The sequence below is a fragment of the Arachis hypogaea genome, chromosome 12 (genome assembly GCF_003086295.3).
Source record: "Arachis hypogaea cultivar Tifrunner chromosome 12, arahy.Tifrunner.gnm2.J5K5, whole genome shotgun sequence".
Lineage (NCBI taxonomy): Eukaryota > Viridiplantae > Streptophyta > Magnoliopsida > Fabales > Fabaceae > Arachis > Arachis hypogaea.
The window spans coordinates 77,630,759-77,652,381 of NC_092047.1; the positions used below are offsets into that span (position 1 = coordinate 77,630,759).

Consider the following 21,623-nt stretch of genomic DNA (forward strand, 5'->3'; position numbering starts at 1 on the left):
GATTTCTCCATGAAGGATTATATGTGTTTCCATAGGGTTCTCCCATGTAATTCACCTCTGCCATTGCAGGGTTCTCAGGATCATAAGCTTCTTCTTCAGAAGATGCTTCTTTAGTACTATTGAATGCAGCTTGCAATCCATTCAGACTCTGAGAAATCATATTGACTTGCTGAGTCAATATTTTGTTCTGAGCCAATATGGCATTCAGAGTATCAATTTCAAGAACTCCCTTCTTCTGAGGCGTCCCATGGTTCACAGGACTCCTCTCAGAGGTGTACGTGAACTGGTTATTTGCAACCATTTTAATGAGTTCCTGAGCTCCTACAGGGGTTTTCAGATGAAGAGATTCTCCTGCAGAATGGTCCAATGACATTTTTGACAACTCAGATAGACCATCATAGAATATACATATGATGCTCCATTCTGGAAGCATGTCAGTAGGACACCTTTTGATCAATTGCTTATATCTTTCCCAAGCTTCATAGAAGGACTCACCTTCCTTCTGTTTGAAGGTTTGGATTTTCACTCTAACCTTGCTCATCTTTTGAGGTGGAAAGAATTTGGCCAGGAAAGCACCGACCAGCTTTTTCCAAGAGTTCAGGCTTTCCTTAGGTTGTGAATCCAACCATGTTCTAGCTCTGTCTCCTACAGAAAAAGGGAAAAGCATAAGCCTGTAGACCTCGGGATCAATTCCATTGGTCTTGACAGTGTCACAGATTTGCAAGAATTTAGCTAAAAACTGATAAGGATCTTCCATTGGAAGTCCATAAAACTTGCAGTTCTCCTGCATTAGAGAAACTAATTGAGGCTTAAGCTCAAAGTTGTTTGCTCCAATTGCAGGAAGTGAGATGCTTCTTCCATAGAAGTTAGAAGAGAGTGCAATAAAGTCACCAAGCATCTTCCTAACATCTCCACCATTGTTATTAGGTTCAGCCATGTCTCCTTCTTGTTCGAAAATTTCTGTCAGGTCCTCTCCAGAGGGTTGTGCCTTAGCTTCTCTTAGTTTCCTCTTAAGAATCCTTTCAGGTTCAAGATCAACTTCAATAAAAATGTCTTTATCCATGTTCCTTCTCATATGAAAAAGAAGAGAACAGAAAGAAGAGGAATCCTCTATGTCACAGTATAGAGATTCCTTTATGTAAGTAGAAGAGAAGAAGAATAGGAGAGTAGAATGGAGAAGAGAGAAGATGAAGAATTCGAATCTCAAATTAAAATAAAAGGAAAATATTTTTGTTTTTATTAAATTAATTAATTAAAATTCGAAAATATAAAAAGAAATAAAATAAAATTGAAATTTAAAACAATTAGTTAATTAAAAAGAATTAAAAAAAGGTTAGTGATTTTCGAAAATTGGAGAGAGAAAAGTAGTTAGGAGTTTTGAAAAAGATATGATTGAAATAGAAAACTTTTAAAATCAAACAAAAAGTCAAGTAGTTAATTGAAAAAGATTTGAAAATCAATTTTTGAAAAGATAAGAAGTTAGAAAGGATTTTGAAATTGATTTTGAAAAAGATATGATTGAAAATTTAATTTGAAAGAAAAAATTTGAAAAGAAATTTAAAAAGATTTGATTTTTGAAATTAAAGTTGATTACTTGACTAATAAGAAATTAAAAGATATGATTCTAGAATTTAAAGATTGAACCTTTCTTAATAGGCAAGTAACAACTTGAAAAATTTTTGAATTAAAACATTAAATGTCAGTGAGATTTTCGAAAATATGAAATAAAGTTAAGAAAAAGATTTTGAAAATCAAAATTTAAAATTTTCGAAAATATTGGAAAAAAATGAAAAAGATTTGATTTTTGAAAAAGATTTGAAAAAAATAGAATTTTTAAATTGAAAATTGACTTGACAAATAAGAAACAATTGAATTTTAAAACTTTATGACTAAATCAATTCAAATTTTTGAAAATTATGAGCAAAATAAGGGAAAGATATTTTTTTATTTTTGAATTTTTAATGAAGAAAGAGAAAAACACAAAATTGAAACAAAACATGAAAATTATGAATCAAAACAACTAATGCATGCAAGAACACTTTGAATGCCAAGATGAATACCAAGAACACTTTGAAGATCAAGATGAACATCAAGACTTATTTTTAAAAATTTTTAAGAAAAGAAAAACATGCAAGACACCAAAATTAGAAATTTTCAAACTTTAGACACTAACAAATTGAAAATGCATATGAAAAACAAGAAAAGACACAAAACATGAAAATGCAAAGATCAAACAAGGAAATTCATCAAGAACAACTTGAAGATCATGAAGAACATATGATGAATTTTCGAAAATAAGAAGAATGCAATTGACACCAAACTTAAAATTTGACACTAGACTCAAACAAGAAACACAAAATATTTTTGGTTTTATGATTTTGTTAAAATTTTTTTGAATTTTTCGAAAAATATTTGGAAAAATAAAATAAGAAACTCAAAATTTTTAATAAAGATTCTAGGAATCATGCAATGTTAGTCTAAAGCTTCAGTCTAAAGAGATTAGACAGGGCAAAACAAGCTTCAGCAGGACATTACATACAACAGCCAAATTGATGGGAATCAACAGACCCCTGTGATGATAAAAGCATCATCTGAAACTCTAGAATTCATTCTTAAAAATTCTGAAGAACATAGAATAATTTATTTTTTTTGAAAATTTTTTGAAAATAAAAAGAACAAAAATAAAAGGCTTAAAATTAAAATAAAATTACCTAATCTATGCAACAAGATAAACCGTCAGTTGTTCAAACTCGAACAATCCCCGGCAACGGCACCAAAAACTTGGTGCATGAAATTGTGATTCACACTTTTCACAACTCCGCACAACTAACCAGCAAGTGCACTGGGTCGTCCAAGTAATACCTTACGTGAGTAAGGGTTGATCCCACGGAGATTGTCGGCTTGAAGCAAGCTATGGTCATCTTGCAAATCTCAGTCAGGCAGATTCAAATGTTTATGGGATTTAAGATAATTAAAATATAAATAAAATATAGAATAGGATAGAGATACTTATGTAATTCATTGGTGAGAGTTTCAGATAAGCGTATAGAGATGCTTTGCTCCCTCTGAATCTTTGCTTTCCTACTGTCGTCATCCAATCATTCATACTCCTTTCCATGGCAAGCTGTATATTGGGCATCACCGTTGTCAATGGCTACATCCCGTCCTCTCAGTGAAAATGGTCCAAATGCGCTGTCACTGCACGGCTAATCATCTATCGGTTCTCGATCATGATAGAATAGGATCTAGTAATCCTTTTGCGTCTGTCACTACGCCTAGCACTTGCGAGTTTGAAGCTCGTCACAGCCATCCCTTTCCAGATCCTACTCGGAATACCACAGACAAGGTTTAGACTTTCCGGATCTCAGGAATGGCCGCCAATAATTCTAGTCTATACCACGAAGACTCTGATCGTAGATCAAGAGGCTAAGAGATATGCATTCAAGCTTGCTTTCATGTAGAATGGAAGTGTTTGTCAGGCACACGTTCATAAGTGAGAATGGTGATGAGCGCCACATAATCATCAGATTCATTATGTTCTTGTGTGTGAATGAATATCTTAGAGAAGAAATAGGCTTGTGTTGAATAGAAAAATAATAGTACTTTGCATTAATTCATGAGGAACAGCAGAGCTCCACACCTTAATCTATGGTGTGTAGAAACTCTACCGTTGAAAATACATAAGAACAAGGTCCAGGTATGGCCGAATGGCCAGCCCCCTAAACATGATCTCAGAACACAAAATTATTCAAAGACTATCCAGAGATATAAATACAATAGTAAAAATTCCTATTTATACTAAACTAGTTACTAGGGTTTACAGAAATGAGTAAATGATGCAGAAATCTACTTTCAGGCCCACTTAGTGTGTGCTTGGGCTGAGCATTGAAACTTTCACATGTAGAGGTCTTTCTTGGAGTTGAACGCCAGTTTGTAACTTGTTTCTAGCATTTAACTCTGCTTTGCAACTTGTTTCTGGCGTTTAACGCCAGAATAGGGCAGAAAACTGGCATTAAACGCCAGTTTGCATCATCTAAACTTGGGCAAGTATAAACTATTATATATTTCTGGAAAGCCCTAGATGTCTACTTTCCAACGCAATTGATTGCGCGCCATTTGGGTTTCTGTAGCTCCAGAAAATTCACTTTGAGTGCAGGGAGGTCAGAATCCAACAGCATCTGCAATCTTTTTTCAGCCTCAGAATCATATATTTGCTCAGGTCCCTCAATTTCAGCCAAAAATTACCTGAAATCACAGAAAAACATACAAACTCATAGTAAAGTCCAGAAATGTGATTTTTATTTAAAAACTAATAAAAATATATTAAAAACTAACTAAATCATACTGAAAACTATGTAAAAATAATGCCAAAAAGTGTATAAATTGTCCGCTCATCAGCTTGTCATTTGCCATTGGAGCTTGAGCACAAAGTATTCTGGGCTCTCAAGTTACTGAACTTCAATAATAATGATGCTGGTGAAAGAAGGTTTTTGCAACTGCAAGAACTAGAAGAGTTCAGATCCCAGGCCTATGAAAATGCAAAAATTTACAAGGAAAAGGCAAAAGAAAGACATGACCTCAAGGTGGCACCAAGAAGCTTTGAAGAAGGGCAGAGAGTACTCCTCTACAATTCCAAGCTAAAGCTATTTCCTGGAAAGCTAAAGTCAAGGTGGTCAGGACCTTTCCTTGTCACCAAGGTTTCTCCTTATGGACATATAGAAATCATGGATGAGAAATCACAGGAAACTTCACTATAAATGGACAAAGGCTCAAGCACTATTTGGGTGACATGAGGGAAAGGCCCAAGATGAAGTACAGACTCAACTGAGAGAGCCAATTGTCAAGCTAGTGACGTTAAAAGAGCGCTTGTTGGGAGGCAACCCAACCGAAGGTAATTTTCTTTTCATAGCTTGTCAATAAAAGAGCCAAGAAGATTTCTCTGCATTGTAAGGAGTTAAGTTTGGTGTTGCACACCAAAGGTATTCAAAGGGTGAAGTTCAATTCTAAGTTTAGTGATCCACCATAGATCTCACTAAGAGCACATTACATCTCTCAGCAGAAGTCCAAACAATCAGAGAAATTACTTGACAAATTTTTTATTTTCAGTTCATAGTTTACTTTCTAATAAAAGCACTTGATGTTGCATGAATGTATTCACTTTGCTACATATAGAAGTAAGAAAGGAACTAAGTTTGGTGTTCACACACCAACTTAGGTCCAGAATTTCACAAGTATACATACAGACTTACCATTTCTCAAGTGCTTGGGGAACAAGCAACTTCCAATAGTTTTGCAGGAAGACAATCAAGCTTTTGGGAAGGCTATGCACCATCATCTAAGGACAAAGAGAAGATGATGAACAAGAAAAAAGATTCCAAGAGGTTGTATTGTCACTTAACTGCTTTCACTTTGAATTGCTTAAATTGGAAGTTTGAATGTACCCCTGCAGAATAGCATACCTGCGTCTGATTTCTTTAAAATTCAAATAAGTGCTTTAGTTTAAGTGCTTGGGTTAATTGCAACATGCTTGAATGTATGTTTGTCTCCTTGTTTTAATTAAATATAAGAAATATTGAAACAGGAAGTGAATTTGTTAGTTTAGTAAGGAACAGAACAAGATTGAGTGGTGGTATGTATGTATAATGGTGTAGCTAGCTCACTAATAACTAATGAAAGGTAGAGTGTCTCTCTTTAGTGTAAACTTGGTTGCTGTCTATGAAGCTTAGCAATTAAAACCCTTGGAAGAAAGAACAAAAAAGAAAGAAATAAAGGACAAAAGCTAGGCACCAATAGTTTGATCTTAAGGCATGTGTCTGTGGTGTTTTTGTGCAAGGATATGCTTAAATGAGTAAGTTCATAGGAGTGCTTCATCACTTGACAACTTGGGTTAACTAACCTGGGATTGTCAATTGGAAATTCACAGTCAAGAGTAACCTTGTCACAAAACATTTAGCAACCCAAAGAGGTGCTGGACACCAAGGCCTAAAGAGTGGATAAGCAAACCATGTGCCTGTAGTGGATATGTGCTGAGGAGAGACTTGGGTAATTAAGACCTTAGGAGTGTTTCAACACGTAGCACTTTGAACCAACTGGTTCAGGATTGTTGACTGAAAGCCTACCTTAAAGAGTTGCCTCAAAAATATGATACTGAGCTGCTGCAATTAAAGAATAAGTTCACAGCAAAAAGAAAAACAAAGAAATTAATTACAAAGGCTGAGTGAATAATAAGAAGTCATAGCAGTATGATAGTTGGCACTAAAAGAGACAATTCTCACCTAGGAATCAATAAAAGTGAGCTACAACATTTTCTGCATAAAACCCCATGAATCATCTTCTATTATTTGCTAATCTGAACATGTATTACATTCTGTTTCATTCATGCTTTCCATAATTCATTGCTTGCTTGGGTACAATCAAGATTAAAGTTTGGTGTTGTGATGCCAAGGCATCTTAGGCTAGTTTCACTAGCCTTTTTCTTTTGTTTTTAGTAGATTTTATGCACTTTCTTGAGCTATAAGTAAGCATTTGGATTAAAAGTTCATCTACACCTTAATTCATTCAAACATGATTAATTTGATACAGTTTCATGAGGTTTATGCCTTAATTGTTTGTGTGCTAAGAATGATATAATCCCTCATGATTTTAGCAAGGCTTTGATGCATGTATTGGTTGATGATAGGTGAAGAAAAGCATGAAAAGAAGTTGAAGAAATGGCCATTGAAGGAAAAAGAGAAAGCAACATTGGTGGCCAAGTTGGACCACCAACGTTGTCTCAAACGATGAAGAGAAAAGAAGCAGGGGAATCTGCTGTATAATTCTGATACCCACGTTGGAGGGAACGTTGGTGAACCAACGTTACATCCAACGCTATCTGATACAAAGAGCTTTTTGGAAATTAGAAAAATTGAGTGCGACGCGTATGCGTGGATAGACTAACGTTGGAGGGAACGTTGCCACTCCAACGTTGGGGCAAACGTACGCATTATAGCAGTCAAATTTGGGATTTTAGAAAACGGTATCCACGCACACGCGTGGATAGGCCAACGTTGGAGGGAGCATTTGTAGTCCAACGTCAAGTCCAATGTTCGCGATATGTGGTCCAATTCTTGAATTTGGAAAGGTGCATCGACGCGCATGCGTACATGATGCGTACGCGTGAGCGTGAATTTTGACAATCCACGCGCACGCGTAGGTGTCGTGTACGCATGGATAGGCCAGCGTTGGAGGGAATGTTGCCACTCCAACGCTGGGGCCAACGTCTTCGATAGCCTTTCAAAAATTAGAATTGGGGAATTTGCATCCACGCGCACGAATAGGTGACGCGCACGCATGGATGTGCATTCTGGTCCCAAACTCGCACACGCATAGGCCACGCAAACGCGTGAAGGGGTAAAGTGGCTCATCCACGCGTACGCGTATACCACGCGTACGCATGGACAAGCGAACATTGGCACCCAATGTTGAGTCAAACGTTGATTGCAGCAACCAGAATCCATTTTTTTCTAAAGAACGTTTGACTCAACATTTGCTCTCAAACGTTAACCCCAACTTTGATATCAGAATTGCACAATTGAGCACCTTTCTATCCTCAACAGCATTAGGAGCCAATCCAATCAACTTCAACAATGGCCAAAAGCCCAATTCAGATGACTTGAAGATGAATTAAAGAAAGTGTATAAATAGCTTAGTGTTTAAGTTAGACGGGGGGTTGACACAGAGAGTACTGAAACTCTGCCCAATTTTACTTTTCTCTGCACTTTTTCACTTTTCAATTCTGCATTGTACTTTTTTATTTCACTTTCCATTCTAAGAGTTATGAACAACTAAACCCCCTTCGTTGGGTTAGGGAGCTCTATTGTAATTCAATGGATCAATAATAGTTTTCATCTTCTTCTTCTATCTTTTCTCTTGATTTTGTTAGAAAGCTTTCGATCTTAATTCAATTGGATAATTGTCTTGACAGAGAAGCTATTCATAATTGGAATTCCTCTGATCCTTGAGAGAGGGATGAAGAATTCATGCTAGAAATGCTTTCTCACATTGGATTAGATTGGGGGTTGGATGGATATCGTGACATGTAATCCTACCAATACTTTGATCTATGAATTTGTGTGGTATAATCAGTGACCAAATTTTATCTCTTCTCATAAGCAATTAAATCAAGACATTGGACAATTGTTCAAGCTTAGAGAGATTGGTGACCCAAGACATTGGAATCCAATCATCTAAGATTGCCAAGCAAAGTCAATGAATGCATTGATTGAGGGAGAGATGAAAATGATGTGATCCGGAGAATTCAATATCTCCTGAAACCCAATGAATTTCCTACTTTGATCCACCCATTCTCTTTACATTTTGCCTTTTATTTTGATGGTCAATCCCCATTCCCTTTTAATTTCTTGCAATTTAAGTTTCTGCACTTTAATTACTTGCAATTTACTTTCTGTCATTTAATTCAATCATTTATATTTTGTTCATTTACATTTCTTGCAATTTAAGTTTCCCGCCAATTTTACTTTCTGCAATTCCAATTTCAAATCTGATTTAGCTCAACTAGAACATTTTTCCGATTAACGTTGATCAACCAACCAATCCCTGTGGGATTCGACCTCACTCTATAGTGAGTTTTTACTTGACGACAATCTGGTGCACTTACCGGTGAAAATTTGTTGAGAGACAAGTTTTCGTGACATCAGTCCCTCCCATGCTGAACCAACTGTCATATGGGCTGCTAGCAAGCTCATTCAGGTCTACATGAAACTGTGGTTGGAGCTGGTACCCCTGAGGGTCAGACATCTGTGACTGGTACCGCTGAATCTGCTCCATATCTGGGCAGTACCGCTGCACAACGTCCATCTGGGGCTGGTACTCCGGCACCTGATTCTGTGGGGTCTGGTGCTGAAAATGCAGAGGGTCGTCATCCCGGATGAGATATGCAAAGTCAGAATAGAACTGTGAACTGCCGACCTGATCGTCCATATCCATTGTGAAAGTCGGCCCCGTCAGGTCATCATACATCTGTCCATGGATCTCATGGTATATCTGCAAGCTCGAAACATGTGTAAAAGGAACCTCCTGGGACCCCGCCCCTGCCTGCTCAGTATGTCTATCACCAGGACCACCAGATGCAACCCCTGATGCACTACCCCGACGCTGAGGACGGCCACGCCGGGCACGGTGATCGGCATGTCCTACTCCGTTGCCACCAGCTGTGTCATCCTGAATCATCTCATCCAGCCATCGCCACTCCCGGTCTGTAGCCCGGGTACCAATGTGTCGTCGCCTCTCCACGCGCATGTTATCAGGCACGTCCGGCATCGGAACCCTAGAAGGCGCCTGTGACGAACCTCTCTAAACAACATCCTGACTTATCTCCTCCGCCCTAGGATCGGCAATTAAGGAATCCGGTGACAGAAACCTATGGGCCACTCTGTACCACCATATTAGAAAGTCTGCCGACGGCCCAGGATCAGGCACCCAGGGGATACTCAGAATAGAATCAACCCTGTTCTGCCAACTAAGGTGCCATACCTGATAGTAGGTCGAGAACCATCTGTCCCCACCCCTCCCATCCTTGGCATAGAGCCAGTCTATATTCGAGGCCGGCTCAGGCTCGTGCTAAACGCCACCCAGTTGTGGCAGCATCCTATCCACCTGGTGCCACTCAATGACGACGAAGTATATCAAGCAAGTACATGTGCGCCATAACCGACTTTGCTCCTCTATAAGAATCTCTGGATGAATAACAACCATCACGTCGAGAGAAGCATAAGGCTTCCAAACAATCTACAAACATTGACAGAACACTCCGTTAGTCCATTAACTAATAAATATATAGTTAATTACTAGATAAAAATGGAAACAAAATGAATAAACTTACATCTCGATCACCTAAGCGGTCCAACGAAAGGCGACACTAGATAACTTTCTCCTCATTGCGGTCGGATGTCAGTAAGTAGGTGGCCCACCTGAACGAATACAATGTTATACACATGTATAAATTGCTAATGACCTAGTTAACACCATAATAAAAAAAAGTTACAGTTCAAGTCTAACTGTGCATATATGTATACCTGGAAGCCAATAGGCATCGAATCCCAGTGGCCTGAAGCTAGGAAACCGCCAGAAAATCTATGACTACAGTAGATGTAGGGGGCCTGCCAAGTTTGTCACATTTCTGTTGGCCACCCGACACATGCAACGATATAGCCAAGCCAATGCTGCCGACCCCCAACTATAACTGCCCATATCATCAAGTCTCGCCAGAAAGGGCAACCACCGTATATGAACCCAATTTTCGCTCTTGTCACTGAACAATTGAGTGGAAAGTAGCATCATAATATAAGCCCGTGCATATATGCGTACGGTGTCCTCTGTAGCATCATCCGGCAGCACCCTGAACCTCTCATGAAACCAGGTGAAGTGGACTGTATACTGCTTTACCTTATTCTGTGGTGGAAGCTCGCCAAACAATTCCTGAAACCACTCCCACGCCGGTTTGCCTTCTTCCATAAGCTTCTCAAAATCTGTAAGGCACCCGGATACAGGTAAACCATACACAGGCAGCCCCAGCTGGTATGCTACATCCTACAGCGTGATAGTGCACTCTCCAAAAGGCATATGAAAGGTATGCGTCTCAGGACGCTACCTCTCAATGAAAGCATTGACTAAGGGGTCGTCCAACCAGAACCACCTCGTGTTGAGTCTCGCCAGGTAATACAAACCAGCCCTCTCCAGATAGGGTATGATCCTGTCATGCAGAGGCATGTTCTGCTGCCTCCGGACACTATAAATACACCTAGTCGGCTGGAGCATGTGACAGAAGAAACCAAACAAATAAAAAATCCAACACTAATTTAAAGTAATCTAACACAAAAAATACAATATTAAAGTCTAAATAGTAATATACAGTTCCTACTTTCTAATCACAAAATTCAACAAAACCTGCATAAATGATTCAAGACTTTAATTTAAATTAATAATACCTAAATCACAAGCCTTGGAAAAATATTATACGAAATACATTAACTAAAAATAACCAAACTAACCTCTTCGTTTATGCTGCCAGCAGCGTGCGCAACATCGTTGAGCCTGTAAAGACTGCGTTCCTCCGCCATTGTCCCGGCCTGAACAAGCTCAACCAACCTACACTTTTCTCTCTTTCTCTCTTTAGAAAGCCTCTCCTTCTCTCTCTAAAAACCTTGAAACAACCACAAATGAATAATCCGCGATACCCTGAAGCGTATTTATACTAACGCATAAACCGCTGGATTTCTATCGTGGTTTATGCACACTACTCATTCACACATAAACTGCGACACCCTTATCACGGATTATGTTTATTTTGGCCTAGAACGTAAACCGCAACACCCCTGTAGCGGTTTACGTGTATTTGTAAACTGCGGGTCCCCTGTCCCGGTTTACATAGTTTACGGAAAAATTACATTTTGGTATCCGTTTTACAAATTGTGTATATTGGTAATATTGAAAGCCACTTTATTTATTATGGTAAATTTTCCTTATAAATAAGAACATAATTAGATCTTTAATTACATATTTTTGAGAAAAATATTATTCTGTTAATTTTAATATATTTGATATAAAAAAATCTAATTATAAAAATAAAAGTAGTATAACAACTAAATTAAAAAAAATATAAAAATCTAATTATAAATTTAGCGAAACTATAAGAAATAAAATAGAGTTCCAAACTAATAATTATGTAGTAACAACTTAACACAAGTGAAATAAAATAGAGTTTCAAATTTTCACCAGTGACCTATTCTTAACGATACAAACTATATTCTAGTTCTTGGCGACTACATACACACATATATCTATATGGAATTGCATAAAATTCAACATAACAGAACTAACCGTAAAGTCGATTATCTCGGCGTAATGCGAAGTCTCGTTTAGCCTGATGATGTCTCCTCGTTACCCACTACAAAATTAATATATAATTTTGGGAGTATTTTAGTGGAGGTTTTTAAAAATCTCTACAATATAATTTATTTATGGCAATTTAAAAAACCTCCACTAATAATTAATATAAAATTAAAATACAAAATTCTCTCCAAAAACATCATTTCCTATTTTCGCATAAACGAGAGACTGGTTAGTGGAGGAGAGAACGGCTGAAACCCTAAATTCTCTACCACCATTTTTGCCGCCGTTCCTGCTGCCGTTTTCGCCGCCGCCGCCATTACCATTGTCGTGTCCGTCGTAGTAGAAACTTTCTGGATTGAGCCACCTATTTTATCAACGTGTTTTCAGATCTGTCTCTCTATATTTTCGTTGCTATCACGGTTGCCACTGCAGTTTTTGCCGCCGTTGCCGCAATAGTTTCTCGTGTCGATGCCACCGTATTTGCCGTAGTACAACGCATTTTCAGATCTGTTCACTCCCGAGCTTCTTCTTCAACTGCGCTTTCTCTCACTCCAATTTCTCCTTTGAACTGCCACTGGTACTTCTTTTTCTTCTTCTTCCCTATTAATTTGATGATATTTCTTCTTTGTTAACAATAAATTTTTTTCTGTCTCTTCTCCTCAGTTCTGTTACAACTTTTTCACTGGTATCCCCTCTTGTTCTGTATTTTTTTTAATTCTTTTTCATTTGTGTTGATAAAGGAGTATTGGAAACGAGGCAGGGAAGACACGATGATTGATCATTGAAGCTGTTTTGTTTCATGCCAGTAGATTTTAAGTTTTGGCAAAATAATACTCTCTCTCTTTGTAATTCGGTGGAAGCAGCTAGGGTTTCTCTTACTTGCATATCGATTTAGCAGCATTGGCATCCAATAATCTTGCTCGAAATTTGTTATGGAGGTAACACCATATTAGATTTTCCTGATTTCCCTGATTATTTGGTTGCAAACAAAAAGAAGAACATTTGTTACTTGTCTTAACAACTTTACTGTTTAGAATTCAGCTCCGATCCTCAATTTGATTCGATTACTTCTGAGGATTATTTGATTCATTTGAATTTGAGATTGCTATGTTGTGTGCTGTTGCTGTTGCTTATTCATAATTCTTATCTGATGTTTAATCTGTTTTGAGGGAGGGGTAGCTTTATGTGTCATTTTTTTATTAGTTGTGTTCTGATTTTGGGGATTTTTTGGATGGTGTTGTTTTTGTAGGGATCTCCTGGAATTGAAGATAGCGGCAAGTCTGAGGCGCATTTGACTTCAGCTGCTGCTTTTGTAGAGGGTTAAATTCAGGATGCTTGTGACAATTCTTGCAGCATCTGTCTTGAAGCCTTCTGTGACAGTGATCCTTCTACCGTATGACCCTAATTTTTTTATCATGTGTTCATTTCTTTGGATGACTTTTGTTTGAATCTTTTGATCATGCTGGTTTCTTTCACCCTTCCTGCAGGTGACAAGTTGCAAGCATGAGTTTCATTTTCAGTGCATTCTGGAATGGTATTGTTCTTTGGCTTTCTCTGTTAACTGTTTAGTCCTGTATTATAGTGAGAATTATGGATATTCATTTGGCATTTCAGTCTTGTTGTACCATTTTTATGCTTTGGTGAATTCATCTTGTTGTACCATTTTTATGCTTTGAAGAAAGTTCTTACTGGCAGAGCTTCACATGAAGTCCTATTAAGAATTGCTCATGCGGTAGGTACCACCATATTCTTCTTCTTTGGTATCTGTCTCAAGAAGACTAATAGTGGTTTATTTGTTTAATATATCAATTTTGGTCCTATTTTTTCAGAATATGATTGTGATATCAATGTCCACTTCTTTAGGAAAAATCAGTCACGGTTAGTCTTTATAATCTTCTTTCCAAAAGCTAAATTAACATTTGCTTTGGATTTGATTTCTTTTAGTGCATTTAGCTGTCTAGTATGAATATAAGATTTGTGTTTATTTTTTATAAGTTAATGTGCTATTGGTTCTAATATGAATATAAGATTTGTGTTTATTTTGTGTTAGTTACATGACTTGGTTGCAACACCGGATTTGGTAAACAAAGCAGATGTGGAAAGTATGGGAAGAAATGGTTATGAAAACCCTTCACTTCCTACTGTACCAGAGACACATTATGTTGAGACAGCTAGTCATAGGTATGTAAACTATATTCTCCCTTCAGTTTTGTAAATTAATGAAATACAACGATTGTGAATGCTTGACATTTTATTTGAAAGTAGAAACCAGTATAGATGTGATTTTTTCTAGGTTTCATCATCATTTGTTTTGGATACTTGCATGTGAACAGGAGAAAAAGTTCCACAGCAGAGTTTTGCTTAATTTTCGGTGCTGCTTGCTTGCCTCATCCCTCTAAAGTACCTTTAAGATTTTAATATCTTCTGTGTGTAATCAGTAGGGAGAAGAATGAAAGATGCCAAGTTTACATGTTAAAATAAAATTTTGAGGGAAGTTATACCCAAAAATTAAGGGCTGCCCAAGCATTTGAGCTCCACCAAATGCATTATTTACATAGATCTAGAAATAATATTACCAACAATGTTCGAATCCGTTGACCCTGGTCGCCTATTAATAGGATAAGTTAACCATATGCATATCATACATGGGATTTAACTTTTTGTGAAACTTGAATCCTAAATGATGGACGGTAAATAAGCCAACTAGTAATGCTGGACATTATATCAGGGAACTCATGGAAAAGTGTATAATTTTTTTGCTGTCTTAATTATTAGAGTTTCTTTTGGATACTCTTTGAAAATCATTCAATTGTTCACAATTTTTCCCTTTTTATACTAATACCTGCCACATAACTATAGATTGTGACTTAATTTAGAATATGAAATGGGTTTGTTCGTCATTAACAAAATTTAATCCTGAGATATATTATTTAATTTATTAAATATTGTTAGGCTTATCTATGATTAAAATATTTAGTTACTCGAAAAATGCTGAAATAAAAAATTTGTTGCAATTCACTCTTCACCAATTTTTCTTATGCATATAAATGTTAACCAATGATTATCTCTTATAATTTCCTCTGCTTTGTTGGAGGGAACAGCATTGGTGGTCCTCGTTGGACTTGTTTTTAGTTGCCACCACTAGTTCCTCAAAACTTGGAAGAGAGAGTTTCATAGATCTTAACCTCCCTGCCCCAGCCGAACAAGATGATGCGAACCAATTCGAGGATTCCGCGATTTCCGATGCAGAGTTTGTGAATTCGGTGAAGGTTTTTCCTAGATGAAAGTTTTTTTTTTCACGATGATTATAATGATTATCTTGGTTGTTATTGATCCAAAAAAGTACTAAAAGTTTTGGTTCAGTATTTTTCATTCTTTTTTCTATATTCTCTTCTCAAGAACAATTTTTAGATTTGTTCAGTTACAGCTAATTGGAGTAATATGGTTTACTCTATAGTTGTTATTTACTTAATAATTTCAATATCAATTATCATTTTTCTATGATTCTAACTCTAATTCAGTTCTTCTAAAATTGCTATGGCTTAGTTCATGTAACATAGACTTTGGAGTTAGATCAGAATATCCATTAACGAAGAACTAAACTGAACCTCTTTTCATACTTGTTATGTTAGTCATATTTAACTAAATTTTTCTTCTTGTCTTTTGAATATAATTTAATAGTAGAATGAAATTCTGGGATATCTTTTGAATATAATTTAATAGTAGAATGAAATTCTGGGATATTCATGCTGAACAAAGACTTATTTTAAAAATTTTTATTTAATTAATGATTAAATAAATATATAAAATAAGTACAGATGACATATATTAAAGTTTTTTTTGTTTTAATTTATAATTTTAAATTTTGATATTAAAAAATAAATTACTAATTTGAGAATATATAAATGAAATGAGATTAATGAATATTTGAAATTAAAAATAAATAAATAATTATAGAATTTTTTTGAAAATCTCACAAAATAGTTAATTTTTGTTAAATTAAAAAATTAATTTGTGGAGGTTTTAAAGTGCCACAAAAGTGATTTAAAACTGCCACAAAAGTCCAATATAAAACCCCCACTAAACAAACACAAAACTCCCACAAAAGATCTCGTGGCACCTCAAATTTTAGGGGTTTTAAAAACTCCCACAAATCATTTGGTGGGAGTTATAAACCTCCACAAATAAGAAAAAAAAACTGCCACAAATAAACAAAAACCTTGTAGTGACTAATTGTGCGCACCATCGTCGTATTTATCGATAATATGATTAGAAAGGGACAACAGAGAGGAGAAAGTAGTTGAAAAGTTTAAATTGTGACACAGTCAACGCTGTGAACAACATGTATTTAAAGCCGTTTTCCAGTCTTTTCTAGTTTACAGTGTAAACGAGATAAGCTTGCATGTATCTCATTTACAGTATAAAAAAGATATACACGTATCACGTTCACGTGTCTTATCTCGTTTACATGGTAAACGAGATATGTGCAAAACTATTTCATTTACAGTATAAACGAGATACGAGAGATTGACGGATTTTGGTAATAATTATTATATTTATTTAATTTATTAAAATAAAAAAAATCCCCAAACCAACCCCGAAGATATAATACATTGCACGCACTAACCTCCTACACCTTTCAGATAACATGCCTGGGAAAACTTGTTAAAACTTGAAAGCAAAGATCATATTGACATAATGACAATGATATAATGATATAATGATAATGTAACCGAGTCCAGCAACAATGTAATTCCCAGTCTTACCACGCAGGCGACGCAGATATCTTCTCCATCACGCAGCGCCTTCTGGTGGTACATTTCGCAAATAAGTTAAATATGGTTTGGGGTCAATATGCAAATTTCCAATGTTTCAGCAATTCGGTGAAAAACGTAGTGGGAACCACCGAAAAAGCTCACTTAGGAACGTGTGTTTCGGCGACGGCATGAAAGGCCCGACACCCAGTCTGTCGTGGCACAACAGAGCCATGCGTAGCACCCACGCCTGCCACGTGCCACCGTAACTCAGCCCTTTGCTTACCAAATATATAACATTCCATCTATGTAAATTCAGGAACTCATCCCTTCAGAACCCCAAATGGATAATCCTCCTTCTGCAACGCTATCACCACCGCCATGGGAGGTCCTTGTTCTCGTCGCTCAATACCTTGACCCCAAAACCCTCGCCATAGCTTCCTGCGTCTCAAACTCATGGTCGTCTTCAATGTCTTCCGACCACCTCTGGATACCATTCCTCACCGCCCATTTTCCTTCTCTCTCGAACCTTCCGTCTTCTTCTGCAGATGCCGTTTCATGCCGCCGTCTGTTCGGAATAGGCCACTCCGCTGTCAAGCGCCGCCGCAAGAATCCCACAAAGCTGAAGCTCTCCCTCGCAGACCTCGTTTTCGCCGTCTCAATTTCCTCGGCCGATTCCAGCGTCTTCTCCGTGACAAAACCCGGCGAGTCGCTGGTTATGGATCCCCGGGCGTGTTTCGCTTCGCTGTTGGCTTTGGCTCCGATGGTGCGGCGGTTGAGGAAAGCGTGAAGGAGGTGAAGATCACGTGGAACGTGATATTGAAAGGGTGGAGAGAGGTTTTCACCATGATGAGCTGTAAGGGGAAAATTAATTTTGTGGCTGGTGCGGAGGGGTGGTTCTCGAAGGAGCTTCCAGCTCCAGGGTGTTGCTCGAGTGCGGTGGGGAGCGCAGTGGTGGCGGATATGAACGTGGGATTAACGTGCGGTGAAAAGAGGAGTAATGGGAAGGTGAAGGTGAATAAGGTGAGTGTGGGGATTTTGAGTGTTGTGGATTGGAGGTATATTAGTGTTCAAGATGGTCTTAGGTATTTGCAACATTTTCTGCTAACTTAAATCCAACCTTTTTGCTTTGGTAGGCTTTTGTTTGTAAATTGTAAAAGTAGCTAATGGCTTATCCCTTATTGAGTATGTTGTTCTATACACTATGGAGTATGAATGGAGTTTTGGGTCAATGTCGTTTGTTTGGTACACATTGTTTTGCGACACCCTTAGTGGAGGGAAAACAACATCAATAAAATATATAGAATTAGGTGAAAATTCAGGTAAACTTGACCTCGTAAAGTTGATACTTGAGAGTCGTTAGATGTTAGATGATTTGATTTGAGTGTCGACTGAATTTTCACCATAGAATAAAGTGATAAGGAAAAGTGATAGTTAGGTTCCAATCATTTTGAAAAAACAACCAGTACTAAATAGATTTTCTATAACAGTAATCGATAAATACGCCATGTCTTTTCGAATATTAATAGTTAACGAAGCAGGAGAAATTTAGTTTAAAATGAAATTTAGTTTAAATGTTATTTCTGCGATTTTTTTATAGATAAATACATCATTATATAGTTAATAGTACACGAGTACTGTTGTTAAATTTTGCATAATGAATTGTTAAATTTTATTATTGATTCAGAAATATAAAGTATTTATCATTTGATATTATAAAGTGATTTGATATTATAAAGTGATAGTTTATCAGTACCTAAGAGAAGAGGATTGAATTTTAGTTTTTTTTTAGTTGAATTTTAGTTTTTTTTTGGTTGAGTAATTCTTGTTATTTTTTTAAATTGTTTTAGGAGATATTTTTATTTTTTGTCTCGTTATTAGTTAAAAGATATATTTTTTTTGTCTCGTAATCAATGAGGAGATATTTTTTAATTTTGTCTCCTTCGAATAGAATCAGAAATTGAGTAGAAGAGAAAGAGAGAATCACACTCAGAAGTATCCTGGTTCAGCTGCTAAGTGCAGTGTAATCTACATCTAGTCTCTATCACAACAATGATGGAATTTTATTATAATCAAACAGATTATAGATACCAATTCTCCCTAAGAACTACCCTTTCTATCCGGGACAAGTCCAGAATTTATTCCCAATCTTGAACTTAACTTGGTCACCTATCAAGCTTTCAACTGCTAAGTGCTAACCCAACTTGCAAAGAGATTCCCACAGAATCATGAAACACAACACAGATGTACAAAGGACCTCTTGGACATTTATGACTTTTTCTTTTAATTTTTTATACTCTGCCTTTTTCCGCTTTATGGATTTTTCATACAAACCTCACTGTTTGCCTTTTTCCATGAGACTCAAGACAGACAAAACTAAACAGAAAAATACAACATGAAAAATATTGAAGGAGAAGAACTTCTGTTAGTTTGGGTAGTTATGAAAACTCTGTGTTTTCACTCTTTTCTCCTTACTTCAAGCCTTGGCTGTTCACCCTTATTATAGAAGGAGAAGCCTACAATGTTGAAACGGTTGAACTGAGTTAAACTTCTTCTTTTTCAACAACAAACCGGTTCAGCTAGAGAGAGAAAAGAGAGAACCGAATGTAAAATTCATCATGCAAATACCTCTTTCTCATACCATCTCACCAAGCTTCATCAATCTGGGCCTTCCATCTTGACTTGCTCCCCAAGAAGGATTCCTGACCCTTGATGAGTCCTTGATGCTTGACAGCTCCTCCTTCTCCACTTTTGCTTCCTCCTTCACGTAGCCTCTCTAGCTACCTTCTGTGATGGGTAACCACAAAGTAGAGACGAGCCACGCCTCTGAGATCTTCTTCTCTGACCGAGTTGGATCTCTTTCATTTTCAGGTATGGAGAGTTTGAGACTTCCTCACCACTTCTTATTATAAGTGACAAAGATCTCAGCTACACCCTACTATGGATCTTCTTTTTCTTAATGCCATCATCACAATGGCTTCTTGCTTGTGCCTAGCTTTTTCTTCCTTCTTCTGATAGCTTGCTTTTGCTTCTATCTTTCCTGTGAAGTGACAACCGAATAGAGAAGAAAGAGAAGAGAGAGAATGTAGAAAAGATTTCAAAGGAATTAAGAAAGGAAATTAAAATGAATTAAGTTTCCAAAACCCATGTCTAGTAACGTGTAATACATTAAAGGCCATCAAATCAATTTTCACTTTCTCTTTCCTATTTTCAATGTCTGCATTAAATTCATTTAATCAATATTTAAAATTCATCAAATGATGAAAGTGGGATCCGTTGAAAGCATGCAACCTTTGCTTTCTCTCTTTTCCAATTTCGGACCAAGCTTGTTGGTCTTTCACCAAAAATTTGATTTGGGCTTGTTCAACAAGATCTGGCCTAAATAACACAATAATAATTCAGCCACATTTTTAAAATATTTTATACCAAAGGCTGAATTTTGACTTCACATTGGGCTTGTCATTTTTCTTTATGCCCAGTTACAAATTCTACAAGTAACAAAATTATTAATTAACAAATATGAATTGAAATTTAAATTAATAATTTTGTAATTAATTATTTTAATAATGTTTGATCATCATCAAATTAATTTGGAGTTCTCCAAACTCATCAATTTCCCCCTTGATGACAAACATTATTAAAAATTGAATTGAAAAGAGTAAGGATTAAGAGTACTCCCTTTGAAAATTTTGAATCCTCCCCCTTTTTAATTGTTACAAAGCTCCCCTTTAATATGTGTCATTTTATTAAAGGAAGCATTACATGTAACATTCTTAAATCAAGCTTAAAGCTACAATTTATTCAACATATGGAATGTTAAAAGTGTTGAACTGCTTGATTTTTTAGCAGAAGTAACATGATAATCACAATCTGATTTGTTATCATCTAATGATTTTCTGCTCAATAAAAACAAATAAAGTAAAGCATGCTTGAGTACCTTCAGAATACATTTCTACATATAATCAAGACTCAACATACTTCAAACAAATTAATTCTTGTAAAAACTATTTCCTGCCAAGAAAAATTTTGCCAAATAAAATAATAATTCAAGATCTATGAAGCCTTTTCTAAGATAAACAGTCAACATCCAAACTTCATAAAATTGGTAGATTCAAAAAATTATCAGAGCTTTAATCAAACTATCACAGCCAAAAAATCAGCACATGATAAATCAAAATGTCACAGCCAAATTCAAAACATGATCAAGCATATATCATAAAACATAATTGGAACATATGCACAAGGGTAATCATGAATCAAATTGATTTCAGCCCCTGTTTTTCAATTTTTTCCAACTTTCCTTCCCCTTTTATCATCAATGGAAAAACTTGCAGAACAGTGAAGAACAGTATACCAAAATGCATAATATTTGTTTAAACTAAAACATAAAGGTCCAGAGTATTCAACTTAACAGTTATACAGTACTCAAAACAAGAAAACATAAAAAAGAAACAGAGTTTATAGAAACTAGCAGTTCAACTGAATCAAGCACCAGAAAGATTAATGTCAGAGTCGAGGGATTGGTTGTCGTCATCTGCATCACCCAAGTCCTTTTTTAAAGCTATCAAGCAGCAGATTAATTCGCTCATGGCACTTTCTCCAAGCCTTCTCATTCTCATATGCTTGTTTGCGGGCTTCTTTGTATGAGCGAACCATCAGATTTGAAATGTTTGAAAATTCAGTTAGAACGTTCTTGATGGAATCAGCAACCTTTGTAGGCTCAGTGGGACGACTTTCAAGATCACTTTCTGATGGTTCAGAGGGCATGGAGCGTTTTCCTTTGGTACTTTTCACGGATCCAGAGACTCCTTCTCCTTTGATAGTGGAAACCTTATTTTCTACATGCTCATTAGTTAAATCAACATGAAAATGTTCAAATATGCATGTAAGAAAAATGCCATAAGGCAGATTAGCCATTTTGTCACTACGCACACAATCTCACATGTGTCGCACCATCAAATAAGCAAATGAAATAAGAGA

At 36.5% G+C, this 21,623-nt stretch overlaps 1 protein-coding gene and 1 non-coding gene across 2 annotated transcripts; both read left to right on the forward strand.

Moving 5' to 3' along the window:
* Positions 1-426: 426 nt before the first annotated feature.
* On the forward strand, positions 427-535 carry LOC112731463 (small nucleolar RNA R71). The gene has a single exon (XR_003167239.1). It is a non-coding gene; the product is annotated as a small nucleolar RNA R71 (small nucleolar RNA).
* Positions 536-16,480: 15,945 nt separating this feature from the next.
* LOC112727560 (probable F-box protein At5g04010) lies at positions 16,481-17,875 on the forward strand. Its single transcript, XM_029290750.2, has one exon. The coding sequence runs from the start codon at positions 16,987-16,989 to the stop codon at positions 17,431-17,433; it is 447 nt and encodes a 148-aa protein (XP_029146583.1). The 5' UTR covers positions 16,481-16,986; the 3' UTR covers positions 17,434-17,875.
* Positions 17,876-21,623: the final 3,748 nt, after the last annotated feature.